Genomic DNA, 19,234 nt, shown 5'->3' with positions numbered 1-19,234 from the left:
TCCGTCTCCTTCTGGGATAAGTTAACGACAAACGTTAGACAAAATGTGACGAATTTGGTGACGGGTTCTTGTCCTCTGCAGCTCAGTTTGGGGAGGTGTCCCGGGGCCGCTACCGTCCGCCGGGTCGCCGGGAGGTGCTGGTCGCCGTCAAGACTTTGCGCTGGGGGGCGTCCGACAGAGAGAAGGGCATGTTCTTGAGCGAGGCGGGGGTCTTGGGACAGTTTGACCACCCTAATGTGCTGAAGTTAGAGGGCGTCATTACCCGCGTCCCTCCGGCAAGGATCATCACCGAGTTTATGGAAAATGGGCCCCTGGATTCTTTCCTCAGGGTAAGTCAATCAAACACACGACAGGAGCTGCTGGCTTTTTTGTGGTTTTACTTTGTTTTAAAACTTTTGCCTGCCAAATGTTATTCTTGTTTTCATTCCTCACACTTGTTTTGGGCATGCTTCTCCTTCCACATATTTCATCTGATTCACATCATTTCAATTGCAAAATATTCCAAAAATTCCCTCTATGAAGGCCAGTATTTTTCTCATTCCAAATATTTACGTTTTTTCCCCCAAATTTGAATTTTTCGCTGAAAAATTCACCATTCATTCCCTATGAAGGAGCGTTTCCCCCAAAGGCTGTTCATCATTCATTCCAATGGCACATTTAACATTATATATTTAAATAGATCATTGCAAATTAAAATTCTGTATATATATATTATAATTTCCATACTCGGATTCAATTGACCTTGAATCATTTTCAAACGCAGCAGTTTCACCTTTTCGATACGCCACAAAAATGACCTTTTTTCTCGTAATGGCATTTTCAACAAAACCTTTAACATTGCAAAATTTTTGTTTCACACAAAAAAAACTAGTCATTTATTTTCAATGACACACTGAATAAAACATTAATTACATAGATTCAGTTTATTAAAAAACAGTTGGTTTATAACTAATACAATTATGTGTCAAAAAGGGATTAGAAAGTTGGGTCAAATTGACAGAAATATTGGGCCAGTCATTTTTTGACCGATAATTTGGTTATTTATAATCATTTTTTTACTTGTTTTCAATGTTTAAAATCATTCTATATCCTTTAATTTATTTGATATTTTATCATTCCACAATCAAAATCAATTCATGTTTTCATTTTTTTCTCTTCAGGCTTTACACAAAATGTCCCCAGAAATTGTGTCTTATATTATTGTATTTAAAATTGTTTTTTAAACTCAACTATTTTCATTTTAATTTAACGAATCGTGATTTGAATTTTTTCATAATTCCCCAGCCTGAAATGTTTTCTTGCTGGTTATTCGCGTGTCTCTGTCGCCCCCCTCAGGAGAACGAGGGTCAGTTCAGCGTCCTCCAACTGGTGGGGATGCTCCGAGGCGTGGGCGCCGGCATGCGTTACCTGTCGGAGAGGAACTTCGTCCACAGGGACCTGGCGGCCAGGAACGTGCTGGTCAACTCCAATTTGGTTTGCAAAGTGTCCGATTTCGGCTTGTCCCGACTCATGAGGGGCCTGGACCACAACGTGCCGACCTACACGGCCTCGCTGGTGCGGACGGGGAAGTTCTCAAATACAAGTCTCCCGTGAAAATTTTTCGAGCTGTTTTGTCGTCCCGCGTCAGGGGAGTAAGATTCCCGTGAGGTGGACGGCGCCGGAAGCCTTTCAGCATCGCAAGTTCAGCTCGGCCAGCGACGTGTGGAGCTTCGGTATCCTGATGTGGGAAGTCATGTCGTACGGAGAGCGCCCCTACTGGGACATGAGTAACCAGGAAGTGAGTAGGAAGCGGCTCCGTTTTGGCTTCCCTTGGCCGATTCTCCGCCGTCCGCCCGCCCGCCCGCAGGTGATGAAGGCGGTGGCGGAGCAGTTCCGGCTCCCCGCCCCCGCCGGCTGCCCCTCGGCGCTCCACTCGCTCATGCTTCAGTGCTGGCAGGCCGAGCGGGCGGACCGGCCCGCTTTTGAGTCCATCCTGTCCTCCATGGACCGCCTCATCAGGCATCCCGTGTCCCTCAAGACGGATATCGCGCGGTACGACCTCGCGATGGGAAAACGAAGCTTCATGAAGCGCCTGCGGTATTTGTTTTTACTCCTCTGGATCAGGGCCTTCTCAATTTTCTTGGCTTTGTAGAAGCTGCTCACAGCCGCTGCTAAGCCCCACCCCCACGGACTTCTCATCCGTGGCCACGGTCAGCGATTGGCTACGGGCGCTGAGGATGGAGCGATACCAGGATGAGTTTGATCGGGCGCATTTGGACACCTTGGACAGAGTCAGCCGCCTCACCGTGGAGTGAGTGCAACTTGCTCCCCAATGTTATGTAACCGCCAAGGTTATTGACCAAAAACCTTTTTTTGAAAAAATAAAAAATAAAAAAACACGCACGCCTTACCCCCAAAAATGTTTTACAATAAACCTGCCCACAATCTTTTATTTATCTATTTAATTATTTATGTATTCATTTGTTTGTTTGCTATTTATTTATTTATTTATTTATTTATTTATTTATTTATTTATTTATTTATTTATTTGTTTATTTATTATTCATTCATTTTCTTTAAAAATTGCCTTGCTATGCATGGTTTTTAAAATAACAAAAAACACATTTTTTTCCTACTCTATGGTCTTTTTTTTTTAAATGTATTATATAGTATTTTATATTGAAGCTTTATTGTGGGGAATGTGCATAGAAAGCTTGGTGACCCCCCCCCCCCTGAAAAAAAAATTACTGCACACCCCTCCCCCAAAAAATACTGTAATACACCTTATTTTTTCCAAGAAAAAACACTTCCTTTAATATGCATGGTTTAATTATTCAAACAAAAAATTCTATCTTTTCATCACCTCGTAATTATATATATTTAAAAACTACAACAAATACTACATCAAAAATAAATGTAAGTATTATCAAAAAAAAAATCTGCTCAAATCACAATTGAAAAATAGTAAATAAAATTGCGATGGCAAACTCTTCTATGCGCTGTGTCCATCAGAGATATCCAGAACCTCGGCGTGAACCTTTTGGGCCACCAGAGGAAGATCTTCAACGCCGCCCAGCAGCTGAAGGCCCACCTGACTCAGGGCCAGGTGGAGGTGTGACCGACCGCCAGAAAATGAACTTCTAACTCACATTCCAAGACATGGTGCACTATGGGAAATGAAGTCCCACCAGGACGAGGAAGAACATGGGAACCGGTTCCACAAAAAACAACAACAACAAAAATTGTCTTCCTCCATTTTTGTCGTTTTCACTCCCCCGTCCAAAACCACATGATCCCTATTTTTTTTTATTTTATTTTGATAAGATTCCACCGGATGTTGCTCCCGCCAAAAATTGTGCAAGATAATGACTTTTTTTTGTGTATCGGTATTTCGATTACGTCACCAAGTGTTGCTGCCTTCAAGGTCTCGTGCGGAGTTGCTTCGAACTGGACGTGGGAGAAAAAAAAAACAACAAAAAAATGCGTGTTGTTCCCAAGACATATCCGTGGCCACGTTTGTGACACTTTGACTCACTTTCAGCGACAAAACGGATTTTTGGGGTGTCACCCCTGCGTCCACTTGCCATGAGATGCTTTTTTACTCTTTTCCGGTCACACACTTCACTTTGCTTGCGTTTTGAATGCAGGTGTTAAAAAAAAAAAAAAAAACACTCGGGGAACGTGTGACGCTATCGGATCGGACTAACACTTGAAGGGAATGCGTGTGTGTGTGTGTGCGTGTGTGTGTGTGTGTCAGCTTACACATAATTAGCTGTGTTTACATGTATATGAGGGTTCACCACTATTCCGTAATTAAGAAACATTTGTAAAATAAAATGAAGACTTTATTTAACAAATATTACTGGCATTCTTTTAACACAAACATCTTAGCGTGGATATTTTTTTCAAACAAAATTATTATGTTCACTTATTGATATGCTCTGCTAAAATTTTCACTTTCTTTTTTGCTTGCTCTGAAATCAACTCCACAAGATGGCGGCAAATCACTAATAGAAAAGTAGTACTGTACTTTTAAATGTATATTATGTTATGCTTATATTATAAGCATTTTATGCTTATATTATATTCACTTATTGATATGCTCTCCTAAAATTTTCACTTTCTTTTTGTTTTCTCTGAAATCAACTCCACAAGATGGCGCCAAATCACTAATAGAAAAAAAGTACTGTACTTTTAACTGTAAATTAATTTATGCTTATAATATAAGCATATGCTTATATTATAAGCATAAAATACGCCTAAAGAAATCGTCAGTCAGATGCGATTATGTCTGATAAAAGATATAATAATTACTTTGATTAATATACAATATACGTATTTTACTGTATGTAATAGGGACGTTTGATAACATTTTTTCAGACCGATATCAGTTCAAGTACTCAACTCTTGAGTAATCAACGATCCCAAGTACTGATACCACCGTTACTTTTGCTACACAAAATTTCCACCCCCCCCAAAACAAAATACATGGATATATGTATGTACTGTATAAGAACATATATATATATATATATATATATATATATATATATATATATATATATATATACAAGGAAAAATATTGTAGGCATTATTTTATGAAGCGGATGCTTTATGATCTGGAATGATTCTTTAAATGTGTCGGCATCTTGGGGACATGTGAAAAATAAGGATACGTGTTTCCAAACTTTTGACTGGTCCTGTCCGTATACGTGTAAAATGTGAGCTGCAGGCTTTAACGTTTCCACAGCGGATGACCTTGACCCTGGAGCGGGCGATCTTTGAGGAGGTCAGCATTTTCGGAGCGCCATCGCAGCGGGAGATCTGCTGACCTCGGACGAGAACCGGGGCCATGGCGGTCCCGCCTCAAGCGATCCGCACCGATAGCCAGAACGCTTACGTAAACGCGCCAAGAGGACAGGGCGGAACGGGGCGTGGCCTCCGCGCCGCTTATGTCGAGACGATTCGGAAATCCGGTCCGATCAAAACATCCGAATAAAGTGCGATTGCTTTCAAATGTTTTATTTCAATTTAATGAAAATGAAGCAAATGCCGGGCGTGAAATAAATTAGTTGTGTTTTTTCAAGCCCTGGATAAAGCCCAGTCAGAATATTAACTCACTGAATCCCAAAGACGAATTTTGACGTTTTTTTTTTAAGAGTTCAAACATTTAATCCTATTTACGTTGAATATTTTCTTGATTTTTTTTTCAAGTGTTTTAATAAAGGAGTGTCTAAAATGTCTGGCATTGAATGAGTTAAGAACTAAAATTAAACATTGCTAAATCTGCTCTTTTTGTAAAAACAAGCTTACTCTAATATAAAAAAATATTTAAATAAAATATCTTTGCTCTGACAGAAAAAGCTTACTATACATGGTCATATTTTAAGAAAAAAAAACCACTATAATCGGAGTTTTACCATGATAAATATTTTTTTAAAAAGCTTACTATACATGGTCATATTTTAATAAAAAAAAAAAACTACTATAATCGGAGTTTTACCATGATAAATATTTTTTAAAAAACCTGAGCTTGAAAGAAATCTTAAGTACTTACATGTTTTTTTAAAGGGTTATTATTTGGACTATATTTAAAAAAAAAAAAAAACACCATGTTGATTTTTCTTATGAAAAAGCTTTTTTTTTGCAAAAAAAAAAAAACACATATACATGTTCATTAAAAAACGACTTACCACACACAATTTTTTTTTTTATTTTAAATCCAGCTTACTAGTTCCCATTTTTTTTAATGGTAAGTTAAACGGTAAGTTTGAAAAACAACTTCAAAGTCTTTGTTTTCAAAAATAAAAAAAAATACTTATTATTAATGACCATAATTCAACTTAAAAAAAACAAACCTTTACTATACATGGTCGTTAAAAAAAAAACTTATTAAGCATAGTCCTTATAAAAAAAAATTACTACTGGTACATACTTGTGGTACATACGTTTTTAATTAATATAAGCTCGTATTTCACAAAAAAAAGACTTTTTTTTACATGGTGGTTTTAAAAAAACAAACACTTCCCTACGCATGGTCAGCTAAAAAAAATGTCTTATGCAACATAAAATATATACTTAAAACTATAATCTGAGTTTTACCATGATAAATATTTTTTAAAAAAGCTTACTATACGTGGTCATATTTTAAGGAAAAAAACTACTATAATCGGAGTTTTAGCATGATAAATATTTTAAAAAAAACCTAAGTATACATGGTCGTTTAAAAAAAACAACTTATTAAGCATAGTCCTTATAAAAAAATAATACTACTGGTACATACTTGTGGTACATACGTTTTTAATTAATATAAGCTCGTATTTCACGAAAAAATGACTTTTTGTATACATGGTGGTTTTAAAAAAACAAACACTTCCCTAAGCATGGTCAGCTAAAAAAAAATGTCATATTTTAAGAAAAAAAACGTACTATAATCGGCGTTTTAGCATGATAAATATTTTTTTTAAAAACTTACTATACATGGTCGTAAAAAAAAAACAACTTACTAAGCATAGTCCTTATAAAAAAATAATACTACTGGTACATACTTGTGGTACATACGTTTTTAATTAATATAAGCTCGTATTTCACGAAAAAAATGACTTTTTGTATACATGGTGGTTTTAAAAAAACCTACGCATGGTCAGCTAAAAAAATGTCTTATGCAACAAAAAATTGGTTGTGTATTTCGGCGTAGGGTGGTAAATGAAGTTCAAGAATTTAACATAACATTAAGGTGAACTATCAAAGGATTTTCAAGTACGGTTAGGATTTGTGTGGTACTTTGTTATATTCCTCCTTACAAAACATCCGCGAAAAAGCGTGGCGCGGCGCCTGCAGCCTCCAACTGGCTTGGTATCTGATTGAAAGGTTTGCAAATTCCAAACCGGTTCTTCCTCAAAAAGTCATCCCGATGCGACGTCCGCTGCATGCAGGTGCGCTATAAAACGAAGCCGGCCTCCGCCGGCCTCCCTCCGCGCAACTTTTGCCACCCGAGTTGGGAGAAAGATGTCCCCCGCGCTGGCCAGGTCGGCTCCCAGCGAGCTCAACCACTGGTGGAGTCGGATCAAGTTTCGCCTCCACAACAAGAAAGGATGGAACGAGATGCTGGATGAGACTTTTCTCTCGCACGACAAGTGGTAAGACGTCAGTTGCCGCCTTTAAAATAAACAAACAAACTTACGGTTCGTTTCAAAAGTCTGCACACCCCTCCTGAAATGTAGCTCCAAACAGGAGCAAAGAAAAGGGATTATATCATATGTCATTACAATATTAGAAGTAATGTATTTAGAATATAGGAAATATTGTATACTTTATGTAAGGGTTATAATATTATATCATAACTTTAAAAGTGCTCAAGTGAACAAATAAAATGGATTCAACGTAAAAAGACTCCTGCAAAATAAATGTTCAACATGTAATATATATATATATATATATATATATATATATATATATATATATATATATATATATATATATATATATATACATATTACATGTTGAACATGTTGAATAATAAAATAATAACATTATATACTGTATCTATACATCTATATGTTATTATATAAATAAATAAATATATATTATATATATATATATATATATATATAATAACGTATAGATGTATAGATACAGTATATAATGTTATTATTTTATTATTGTTTGTTTATTATTACTATTATTAAAGTAAGAACATCTTTTGTTTATTTTTGTTAATTCATTTCAGCCATGTACTTTCGGTTGATTTTAAATATTTAATTTGATTTTGTTGTACAGCCTTACAAAAAACAAACAAACAAACAAAAAAAATATGGTCAGATGGACTTATTGACTTTATCCGACTGGTGGTTCTTAAATGAGTTGACGTTTTCCTGCTGGTGTCATCAAATCTAATTTAATGCTTTCAAATGCCATAACAGGCACGGTATAGTTTTCTTTTCAATTTGAGAGCAAACTAATTGGAACATGGAGCAACTTAGTGCTCGATTGTTTTAGGGCTTTATTTAAAATAACAAAAATAAAAACTATTTATCATGCAAAATCCCCAAACTATTACTTGCATCTGTTTGACGAGTATAGCCGTCAATGGCAGCGAACGCCCAGGCCGTGATGTGAACGCCTTCTCTTGCAGCATCAACGACATTCCTCTTTTCTACGCCGCAAAGAAGAACAGTACCGGCTGCATCAAGAAACTACTGGGCTGTTCTTCCACCAACATCTTTGAGAGAGGTACGACCACCCGTCCTTCCTTGCGTCCGCCCGTTTGACGTCGCCGTCCGATCTGAGCGCGAGGGTGCCCCGTTGTGCTCCAGGCGCTCTCGGGGAGACGGCGCTCCACGTGGCCGCCATGAACGACAACCTGGACGCGGCCGTGGCCCTGATGGACGGCGCCCCCGATCTCATCAACGAACCCATGACCTCTGACCTCTTCCAAGGTTAAGACACTTTCAGAAATTATATTACACATTTTGCTTTTTTTGTATTTATTTATTTTATTACATAAATAATAATGATGCTTTAGACAGAAGTCTTACCAAGCTTGCTTTTTGTCTTCTAATTGTGTGATAACTTGCTTAATGTTCCAATTCATTTGTTCTTAATTTGAAAGGAAAACTGTACATTTCCTGCCAATGCATTGCAGGCATTTAAATCAGATTTTTTGATACATGACAGAACCCCACTTGTGCCCCCAGAAGTACCCTGACCCCCATTTGAGAACCACTGCCCTGAAATATTGTTCTAATCATATGAATCATAGAGTAAAAATAGCTAAATGCCTGGCAGGAGAAAAAAAAACATAACATCAACTCCATATAGCCGATTAGTTATCAAATTTCAAATTAAACAGAATATTTTACTGTGCATTTTATTTGTGAGAATTTGTAGAATACGTCGTCATCTAGTGGTGAAATAAAAGAATGCAATTGTTTTTTTAAGCACACGCACGAAAAATGGCGGCTAAACATGTCAGTTTCCTGTTAGGCAGCCATGTTGTATAATTATCAATGACTAGATCTACGATTATATATAAAAAAAATATGCTAATGTGCTAGAACAAATGGTTTTTTTTTGGTATAGTTTTGAACCCCCAAGTGGGGCTTAAAATGTTTTTTTTTGTTCGCCACTAGATGTCGCTAAATCTTGTGATTCTTCAGCAAGGGTCCATTTGGAACATCTAAACATGTTAAGTCACGTTTTTCTGATTGTGTTTCAAGTTTTTGTCTGACCTGACTCAGGTGTCACGCCTCTCCACATTGCTGTGGTCAATCAAAACTTCTACCTGGTCCATCAGCTGCTTAGTCGAGGGGCGGACGTGGCCACGCCCCGAGTTACAGGCCTGTACTTCAGGAAGCGGATCGGAGGACTTATATACTGTGGTGAGGAACATAAAGACATATATATATATATATATATATATATATATATATATATATATATATATATATATATATATATATATTAGTAATCAGACAACTGCGACGAGGATCATTTCTAATTTACATTTGAACCTCAGGGGAACACATTCTTTCTTTTGCCGCCTGTGCCGGAAATGAAGACATCATCTCCATGATCATCGACGCAGGGGCCAGCACCAGGGCCCAAGACTATCGTGGTATGCGAGCTTCTGTAACTTGATTATGTCATCAACACCGTCATTACTTCGCCCCGTCAAGTAGATCTTGTGTCTTTTTCCCTTCAAAGGGAACACCGTGCTTCACATTTTAGTCCTGCAGCCCAACAAGACAACTGCCTGCCAGGCTATTGACCTAATAATGGCCCGCGATGCGGAGCTGGACCAGCCGATACCGCTTGACATGGTGCCCAACTCCAGAGGCCTTACACCCTTTAAACTGGCGGCCAAAGAAGGAAATACTGTGGTGAGTCTAGATAGGGCTAGATAGAGAGCTAGCAAGCTATCTAGCTAGCTAGCTAGCAAGCTAGCTATGTTAGCAAACTAGCAACCTATCTACCTATACCTATCTACCTATCTATCTATCTACGTAGTTAGCTAGCTAGCAAGCTAGCTATGTTAGCAAGCTAGCTAGCTAGCGACCTATCCATCTATCTATCTATCTACCTAGTAAACTTGCTGTCTAGCTAGCAATCATTCTATTGACATAACATCATGTGTCATATGGTGTTCCACAGGGTTCAAGTTCGGGGCTCCTGTTGGTTTCAGTGTAAATAAGTCATCTGGTTTGGTGCTCGCGGCCGCCTTCTTTAAAGTCTCGGACTTGGATTGTATATTAAACCGTGATAGGTAAATCCGGGTTTTTTTCTATTTTAGGAAGCTGATAAAATTCTCCTCGTTGTCTTCATTCAGGCCTTTCAGCATCTGGTGAACAAGAGGCGATTGATGCAATGGAGTCTGGGACCTTTGACCTCACACCTCTACGATCTGACCGAGATCGACTCTTGGGCCGATAACATGTCGGTGCTGGAGCTCATTGTGGGAAGTCCACAGAAAGAGGTCTGCTTTTTAAATTTGAGCTCAAGATGATTAAATTAATCGAACTCAAATAAGCAGCTAGCATAAAAACGGTAGAATGGATAATTTAATCCAATATTTTGGTCTCCAGGCCAGGCGGATACTGGAGCTGACCCCTGTGAGGCAGCTGGTCAGCCTCAAATGGAACTTATACGGAAAGCATTACTTTAGGTACACTTTCATATCTCATTTGAAGAATTTCAAGTGTATAGTATCTCTTCACAATATTTTTTTTTTCTAAATGATCATCTTTCCAGACTCCTGATGGTCTTCTATTTGCTCTACATTGGAATGTTCACATTGTGCTGCACATATCGCCCTCTAAAGGACGCTCCGGAGAATTACACAACATCGGATCTGGACAAAACCATCCGAGTCCAGAAGACACTCCGAGTATGTCGCAAGCTTAAATTTGCCTCCATAAACATCAGCGTATTTATTTTTTCGAGTGCTTGTCGTCATTAGACTCAATTCTTTAATTTCCCCAGGAGAGTTATGTATCGTATGCGGACAACTTGCGTCTCGTAGGAGAAATCATCAGTGTCCTGGGAGCTTTGGTCATTCTATTGCTGGAGGTACGTCCATCACATTTCCAGTGGATATTAAAAGTTTGCAGACATTTTTGGAATTATGAAAAAAACTATGAGAGCAAATTGATAACTTCAGTACCTTCGTAGCTATAGTAACTAATCACTGAGCTTAAGTAACTCATACACTCTGGCTACTGTGCATTCGTCTTATCAGATCCCGGACATTTTGAGAGTGGGAGCGAAGCGCTACTTTGGCCAGACGGCGCTTGGCGGCCCTTTCCACGTCATCCTGTACGTTGGCAAATCGCTCACGAAAAACGTACGGATTTTAAGAATGGATCGAATGTTGTCGCAGCGTCAGCTACGCGTGCCTGGTGGTGCTGCTGTGCGTGTTCCGAGCGTGCGGCGTGCGGGGAGAGGCCGAGGTCATGGCCGTGTGTTTGGTGCTGGGATGGACCAACGTCATGTTCTTCGCCCGCGGCTTTGAAATGCTCGGCCCGTACGTCATTATGATCCAGAAGGTACGGACATTTTCACTCCAACGGGACCTTTTTCTGGAACACTTCCGAGCAAGGATAGTGTTTTGGCTGGTGATGGTTAAATGAAGCCTCGTGAAACGCTTTTGATAGATTTTAGGTCCTCTAGATGGCGCAACACTAATACTAGTTTCAAAGATCTTTAAAAAAATAAATAAAAATACAATTCCATTTTTTACAGAATCCACTGGCCCTACATTTATTCAATTTTCATTTTTCGTTTAAATTATTAAAATATTTTATTTATGTAGTTAGTGACCAATAAAATCACAGTATATAGTTATATAACTGTAAAACACCACCTTCAAATATATAATTATTTTTTTTAATGCTGTCCAAAACAGTACATTATAAATCATAAAGCATTAACATTGAAAAAGCTCATTTTTGTGCTGGCCCGATTAAACCGGTTTGCGGCCAGATCCGGGCCGTGGGCCATATGTTTGACACCCCTGATCTAGAGGAATGAAAAAAAATCACGAGTGCTTTTTCTAAGATTTTTTTTCAATACAATTCAAGTTTTACTTTCCATTTAATTAAAATAAATTCAACATTTTATATAGTTACTTTTATCTGGTAAAAGTGACCTTGGTTTTCACGATCCTTTGCCTGGTTTCCTCCTAGATTATATTCGGAGACCTGACCAAGTTTATGTGGCTGAGTGTCATTGTACTACTTGGTTTTTCGACTTGTGAGTATATCGTTCCATATCCACATTTACTTTTTCACAAGATTTGTCTCAATCCCTAACAAAACTCAATTAACCGGAAAGGGATTTTGACGGTAAAAGACGTCACTGGCAGCGAATGAGTTAAAGGTGGATAAAAATGCCTGGACCTCTTTCTGATTGGTCAGCTTTGTGGATGGTGTACATGACTCAGGATCCCGAGTCGCTTCCGGCGTACCGCTCCTTCCCCATCACGCTCTTCTCGCAGTTCGAGCTGAGCGTGGGCCTGATCGACCTGCCGGTGGACCACACTTTTCACACGCCCCCTATCGTCCACGTGCTGCACTGCGCCTTCTCCGTGGTGTCCTACATCCTGCTGCTCAACCTGCTCATCGCCATGATGAGCGACACCCACTGGCGGGTGGCGCAGGAGCGGGACGAGCTCTGGAGGACTCAGGTGAGAGGCGGCGTCGTCACTGGAGTTTCGAACGAAATTAGGACGTATATAGTCGTCAATGGTAGCGAGTGAGTGAAGTTGACACGGTGATGGTCGTGCAGGTGGTGGCCACCACGCTGATGCTGGAGAGGAGGCTGCCCCGCTGTCTCTGGCCTAGACTCGGAGTGTGCGGGCTGAGCTACGGCCTCACCGAACGCTGGTACCTCCGGTAAGACGTTTGCCGACGGCGTCACCAAGAGTCATCTGTTCTTTTGTTTGAATTCATGTTAATGTTATTTATTAATATTTTTTTTCCTTCAACCACTCAAATTGTAGTGGCATCAGTTCTCTCAATATATATGAAGGTTAAATTTATTAACACCCACATGCCTTTGTAGCCTGTAAAGTGATGATGACAATTTAACTGGTCTCTACCGCCACCTACTGTCTTGAGGTGAAACACAAGTCAACAAAGAATTTTGTTTGCTGACAGTTTGACCGCCGCTTGACGGATTGTTGCAAAAATCACAGGAAAATCAATGTAATGAATCCTATTATAATGCATTTCAAAAATTGTAATCATAATGGTTTTCTATGGTCCAAAATTTGGACATTTGATGATTTTTGTACACAAAATCTGGCACGTCCAGCTGCAATCACATAGAAATGTCATTATCGTTGCATTTTGAAATGTTGCATGTTCTATTCATCTGCAGGAAATTTCAGCTCCCTAGTGTTTTTTTTCCCCATTGATTCTTTTATATCATTGAAAAAAAATACGTTGGAACGTACTTGCAAATACACGGGTTTTTAGATGCATATTTGTTACGAAGGTGTCAATCAAAAGTGACTTATCAATTTTATTTAATTGCATCGGATCTCCGCTTCTGCTAGCGTCCCTAGCGGCTTTTTCGTATCTGTGATGAATCCCCGACTGGCTTTGCAGAGTGGAGGACAGGAACGACCCCTTGCTGCAGAAGATGCGCAAATACATGAAAGCGTTCACCCGCGAGGACGAAAAGGAGGAGAAGGAAGGACCGGAAAAGGTGGACGCGAGCCTGAAGGTCAAACCGAGAAATAGCAGATCCATGTCGGGCTGGCAGATGATTCGGCAAAGCGCTTTGGGCGCCGAAGTGGAGCAGGAGCAGCCCGAGGACGAGCGAGACATTCAGTTCGTCTAGACAGAACCGGCGGATGACTTCGTATTCCATCTCTTAGCATTTAGAATAAAATAGTGCCATTTTTTCATGCAGTATTACGCTGTCTATTTTATCGCAACAGAAAATAACATGCCGCACAATTATAATATATGACAATAAAAGTTTAATGAAGCAAAATCCAAGACTGAGTCTTACATAATATTAAGCCATTGAATTATTCTAAGACCTGGAAATGTGCATTTAAAATTCATACGGTAGTATCTTTTCCACTTAACGGTCATTATAAACTTGTTTCAGCCAAGGCATACATTTTACATAAGAAAAATCTCAAGGCACATGACGCGGTGAATACACTATTATGCAAAAACGCTTTAACCAAAGTGATGTCTTTAAATCATTCACTCCATTATACATACATCATTTAAGCATGTGATATAAAATAAATGTTGCAACAAATTACTATGGATAATATTCATGCTACATACCTCAAACTGCAGATCATTTATTATTTGGAAGGCTTCAGAGGCATGCGCTTGACTAACTGCTGTTTAGAGGCTTCGCTGACAGATGTAGTAGCTGTAAGAGTCACAGGGTGACTTCATCCAGTTGTTTTTGTCAAGACCGCTGTTTAGTATCCCACAATCTCCTATTGTCTGCCTGGCTCCCCAGAAACTACAAAGCAAAACCAAAATCATCCATTGTTGCGTTGCCTATCCATCTAACTATCCGTCTAATCTAGCTAGCTAGCGAGCGAGCTATTTAGATAACTATACAGTTATCTATCTAGCTATATTGATAAACATGAAGCTATACTGTATCTAGCTAATCCGCTAGCAACCTATATAACTAGCTACATAGATAGCTGGACATCTATTTAGCATTCATTCGTCCACTTGTTCATCAATCTGGCTAACTAGCAATATTGCTATATAGATAAATATAAAGCTGTACAGATAAGATAGATTATCTGTATGGCTAGCTTTAGTGATATCTATCTATTTTTATCTTTCTACTTATACAGCTAGATTAATAGATTAGATTGCTATCTAGCAAGCTAGCAATATAGCTAGCTGATGGCTACCTATATTGGTAACTTTAAAGCTATCTATCTGGCTATATAGATAAATAAAAAGATATACAGATAACTAAAAAGGTATCTGTAATCTTAACACTAGCTAATTAGCTAGCAAGCCAAATAACTAGCAATATTGCTAGCAAGCTACATAGATAATTATAAAGCTATACAGATAACTATAAAGTTATTGAGTTAAGTTAGTGATATCCATCTATCTATAAAACTAAATATATACGTAGATAGCTAGACATCTATTGTGGATGTATTGTCATACATCAATCCATCCAGCTGGCTAACTAAGACTATCGCTAGCAAGCTATGTAGATATCTATAAAGCTATACAGATAACTATAAAGTTAGCTAGCCATATAGTTAGCATATAACTAAAGCTGACTATATGGCTATCTATTTATATAGCTAGTAGACTATATGGCTATCTATTTATATAGCTAGTAAACAATCTACATCGCTAGTTATTATAGAGTGTTAGCTAGCGACAAATGGTGGATTTTCTGCTTAATTAACTTCCCACAAAAACAATATTAATCCGAACGAATGAACGACTTGGGTTCACCTGTGTTGGAGGGTGGTGTTGTCCACCCAGCTCCACAAATTCTCCTTGCGTCGCAGACCGATCCAGTACATCAACGTGTTCCCATTTTGAGCCAGAAAGTCCTGGAATAGAAGAGCAAACATCAACATCAAACGACAACGTTGATTGCAGGGTCATTGACGGGCGTGAGAAGCACCTGGACTTTCTGGCTGCTGACCACAGCCAGAGATCCTCCTTCCCCGGTACAGTTCTTCTGGCTCTCGTCCCAGCTCAACCTGAATGTGGACAAGAAGAAACAAGTCTGGTCCAACCTCACCCATCCGAGGGGGCACTGGTGGCAGCAGTAACCTAAAGTGGGTTACACACATTATAGTTCACTGCTATTGAACTTCCGAGTCTAGCTCCACATCATACTCACATCGGTTTCGATCTTCAGAAGTGAAAGCCCTGCACTGCTCCACGTTGCATGTCGTCGAAAACCAGCTCCCAGAGTTCTCCGGGCAGGCGCTGGATCCAGTTTTTACTTGAAATTGTCAAACATCGAGAGAGACGTGTTAGCATCGCGGCTACAATAGCATAGCGCGCAAACGTCTCCTGATAAAGTACGTATATTGGTACGGGCTAATAGAATGGGACCACAGTGAAATTTTTCCAGATAGTTTAGTATTTAATACTTATTTAATAAGTCAATATTTAAGTATCTGCGCATGAAAATGTGGACTCTTTAAAAACGTGAAAATACGTCCCTGGCATTGAACGGGTTAACTACCTAAAGTAATAGATTACCCCAGTACTACTCATTACTCATGTGTTATCCTTTAGCCAAATACTTGGGGGGGGGGGGGGGGGGGGGGGTGTTAAATAAGGACATGGGATTAAAAAACAAAACAAAAAAACGTAAATATACGTCTTTGGGATTGAATGAGTTACTTGGTTTAACTGACTTTTCGCCAGCAGGATGATGACGGCTATCAACAGCACCAAGCAGAACACAATCAGGATGGAACAGGCAACTCGGAAACGCCTTAAAGCATCTTGGGCCTGTTTGACTGACGGGACACAGAAAAAATAAAAGTTTAATAGTTTCATAATAGATTTCGGCTGCAAATTCAGGGCAGGAAAAAATCTTTTCAGACCGACACTTCCTCTTCTGATGGACTATGAGAGTTTGCGGTGTCTGCAGCATTGTCCCTTTGAATTTTCACACACAAAAAAGTCTACTTCTACTTTTCGATTCTGGGAATAACGTCACAATTTTCATTTCGGAGTCAGAATTGGGAAAGTTCACAGAATAGTCCGATTTCCGAGAAAAAAAAAAGTCAGAATTCTGATATCAAAGCCAATTTGACATTACAGTGAGAATAAAGTCATAAATATGAGAAAAAAAAGTGAGAGTTGTGATTTTAATATGAGTCTCAAAATTTTTTTATTATAATAGTTTTCTATAGTCCAAAATTTGGAAAATTTTGCTTTTTGGACACAAAAACCCGCACGTCCAGCTGCAATCACATAGAAATGTCAGAATGTTTGCATTTTGAAGTTATACATGACAATCCATGCAATATTTGAGCCTCCTAATGTTTTTTCGTAGGCTTTTGCTTTAATATCACACATCAAAAAGCCCAAATTGGGTCAAAATTTCCCCCAGGGGTTAAAGTCATAATTTTCAGAATAAAATCCGAAATGTGAGATAACAACTAATTCTGACAAAGATGTTTTTTATGGTTTCACCACCAACTTCAAATAAGGAGTTCAAATAAATGCGAATACTCAACGATATGTATTTTTAGATGTATTTTAAATTTTGTCCGCTTACTGAAATGCCGTAGAGAAGTTTTAAATCAGATGAATGTTAAAAAAAAATTCATGAAAATAAAGTGAATCATTAAAACGAAGTTGACAATCTGCCATAATTTTTGGCAAAATCCCACAACTTCTGCTTTTGATCTTCTTATCTTAAATGCCAGCAGCCTTTTTTTTTTTTTTGAGAAATCATTTGTCACCTTCTCATTAATCTATTTTTTCACCCGCAAAAACACATTGAGAGGGGAACTCGCCCTTTATTTTTCATTTTTGCGGTGTTATAAAAAAGAACCCTTAGTAAACATCGGTCTTTTTTTTTTGGGGGGGGGGGGTTACTACAGTATATGATCGCCCCCTTCATGACCATTAAAAAAAATGACACAGGCTTTTTTTAAATAGTCTTACTATATATGGTCACTTAAAAAAAACTTTAATGTACACAAAATAAACTCATTTTTTTAAGCCTTACTATGCTTGTTTTTTTTTTGTGATTTTACTTACTGTATAGAACATGGTTGCTGTTTTTTGAAGCCCTACTATTTTTTTTTTTTTTTTACCTAAACATGGTCTTTTATTTTGCAAGAACCATTTATTATACCTATCTTTTTTTAATTAAAAAAAATGCTGTACTATAAAAAGTTGTTTTTTTTTGGGGGGGTCCATATTTATACATATACATGGTTGCTTAAAAATTTAAAAACTTAATATACTTTTTTTAGTCTTATGTTTTGACTACACAGTCTTTCTTTGCGTTATTTAAAAAATAAATAAATACATTCTTTGCTTTATTTTACATTTTATAAAAATTTGAAATAAATAACAAATAGTTATTTGGGGCAAAATACTTCACTACACATGGTCATTTCGGGGGTTAAAAAGTCTCACAATAGATGTTCGTTTTTGTCGTTGTTTTCCGGGAAAAGAAACCTTTACTACACTGAAAAAAAATATGCTTATTATACATGAAAAAAATCTAACGGCAGTTGTTTTAGGGGTAAAAAAAAACTTTACAAGGTCATTGTGGGGGAAAAATTCTCTGTACAGTTGTTTTGTTTTGTTTTTTTTCAGAAAAAAAACTTTACTACACATGGTTGTTTTTGAAGGGGGAATAAAAAGCTTTACATGGCCATATTTTCAGAAATTATTTTTATTATTATTATACATGGCGTTTTTAAAAAAATCTTAGGTTTTTTTTCCCTTTAAAACCAAATGACGTGCTTTGATGTGAATGTTTTGATCTTGTTCGTTTTTGGGTAAACTTTACCAGCACAAGTGAAGTATACCTGATTGTTTGGTCGGCTCCACAATATTTGAGTAGATATCCTCCGATGTTTTATTCAGTCCCGTGTATTCGCCTGGTTCTGCTTCCTGCGCGGCTAAACCAAAATAACAAGGACACATTTGAACGCAAATTATACGTTCTTTGCGAAACAAAACTTGTGATCCAACTTCCATTTCTTAAAAAAAAGGACAGCAGTGTGTCTAGTTTTGATTTAAGTTCATGTTAAAGTTACGAAAAAGAAAACAAATGCACTTACAAGTTGAGGCGTTGGCAAGCATATAGAGGTTGCCTTCACCTTTGACCTCCAGCGAGGGTTCCTTTCCTGCCTTCTTGTCAAGTTGGATTTTCTTGGCGTCCACCTCCTGCATCTCCATGATTGCTTCCTTCTCTCTGGTTAACTTTCGCTTTGCTAGGAAAACAGTCACCTTGAAAATGTGCAAGCGGGGGAGGGAAAAGCGTCCGGTGTTCGCCGCTTTGTTATCCAAGACTGAATGCTTCCCCCTTGTGAAGACTCTTTTGAATCTTTGCCCTTCCTCAATCTTGTGAGTGTCAAAACTAATCGAGGGCAAAGGAAGAAGCATTGCGCAAAACGACAAATAAAAATAAACTAAACGCCGGTTAACATGTTTTTTTTTTGGTCATCTTTATTTGCCACAGAAAAAAAATCCAAGATTGCGCCATTTATAAAAACAAAACTATGTTCATTAAATACACTTGAGAA

General features: G+C 38.3%; 3 protein-coding genes across 4 annotated transcripts in view; 2 read left to right on the top strand and 1 right to left on the bottom strand.

The window, feature by feature from the left end:
• Window positions 1–3,836, top strand: part of ephb6 (eph receptor B6) — a 36,586-nt gene extending 32,750 nt beyond the window's left edge. The window contains exons 14-19 of one of the 2 annotated variants that reach the window (XM_088409958.1): window positions 82–329; window positions 1,336–1,554; window positions 1,628–1,777; window positions 1,847–2,031; window positions 2,132–2,290; window positions 2,992–3,836. In XM_088409958.1, coding sequence (XP_088266084.1) covers window positions 82–329; window positions 1,336–1,554; window positions 1,628–1,777; window positions 1,847–2,031; window positions 2,132–2,290; window positions 2,992–3,097 — 1,067 coding nt within the window. In that variant the 3' untranslated portion in view covers window positions 3,098–3,836. Of the gene's footprint in view, window positions 1–81; window positions 330–1,335; window positions 1,555–1,627; window positions 2,032–2,131; window positions 2,291–2,991 lie in introns of both variants that reach the window. The other variant, XM_088409957.1, reaches the window with a different exon arrangement.
• Window positions 3,837–6,941: 3,105 nt separating this feature from the next.
• Window positions 6,942–13,977, top strand: trpv6 (transient receptor potential cation channel, subfamily V, member 6). The gene is made up of 16 exons (XM_088410252.1): window positions 6,942–7,118; window positions 8,114–8,211; window positions 8,295–8,417; window positions 9,219–9,359; window positions 9,497–9,595; window positions 9,685–9,860; window positions 10,307–10,453; window positions 10,563–10,642; window positions 10,729–10,864; window positions 10,960–11,046; window positions 11,216–11,292; window positions 11,357–11,522; window positions 12,162–12,228; window positions 12,393–12,661; window positions 12,763–12,869; window positions 13,587–13,977. The coding sequence occupies exons 1-16, from the start codon at window positions 6,988–6,990 to the stop codon at window positions 13,819–13,821; spliced, it is 2,139 nt and encodes a 712-aa protein (XP_088266378.1). The 5' UTR covers window positions 6,942–6,987; the 3' UTR covers window positions 13,822–13,977.
• Window positions 13,941–19,094, bottom strand: LOC148426120 (uncharacterized). The gene is made up of 7 exons (XM_088410253.1): window positions 18,770–19,094; window positions 18,515–18,607; window positions 16,373–16,477; window positions 15,847–15,951; window positions 15,625–15,776; window positions 15,450–15,550; window positions 13,941–14,472 (listed from the first exon to the last, which is right to left on the bottom strand). The coding sequence occupies exons 1-7, from the start codon at window positions 19,092–19,094 to the stop codon at window positions 14,349–14,351; spliced, it is 1,005 nt and encodes a 334-aa protein (XP_088266379.1). The 3' UTR covers window positions 13,941–14,348.
• Between the last annotated feature and the right edge of the window lie 140 nt (window positions 19,095–19,234).

The sequence above is a fragment of the Hippichthys cyanospilos genome, chromosome 3 (genome assembly GCF_059441005.1).
Source record: "Hippichthys cyanospilos isolate Australia breed blue-spotted pipefish chromosome 3, RoL_Hcya_1.0, whole genome shotgun sequence".
In the NCBI taxonomy this organism is placed as follows: domain Eukaryota; kingdom Metazoa; phylum Chordata; class Actinopteri; order Syngnathiformes; family Syngnathidae; genus Hippichthys; species Hippichthys cyanospilos.
Note: the sequence above shows the minus strand (reverse complement) of the source record. Positions and strands in the feature narration are given on the sequence as shown.

Excerpts from the sequence above, each read along its gene's own strand:
- LOC148426120 (XM_088410253.1), bottom strand. The coding sequence starts at position 19,094 with ATGCTTCTTCCTTTGCCCTCGATTAGTTTTGACACTCACAAGATTGAG. Across the intron at positions 15,952-16,372 it reads CATCATCCTGCTGGCGAAAA|TAAAAACTGGATCCAGCGCC; the intron begins GTCAGTTAAACC and ends GACAATTTCAAG. Across the intron at positions 15,777-15,846 it reads TTCTGAAGATCGAAACCGAT|GTTACTGCTGCCACCAGTGC; the intron begins GTGAGTATGATG and ends AACCCACTTTAG.
- trpv6 (XM_088410252.1), top strand. The coding sequence starts at position 6,988 with ATGTCCCCCGCGCTGGCCAGGTCGGCTCCCAGCGAGCTCAACCACTGG. Across the intron at positions 8,418-9,218 it reads GACCTCTGACCTCTTCCAAG|GTGTCACGCCTCTCCACATT; the intron begins GTTAAGACACTT and ends GACCTGACTCAG. Across the intron at positions 12,870-13,586 it reads ACCGAACGCTGGTACCTCCG|AGTGGAGGACAGGAACGACC; the intron begins GTAAGACGTTTG and ends CTGGCTTTGCAG.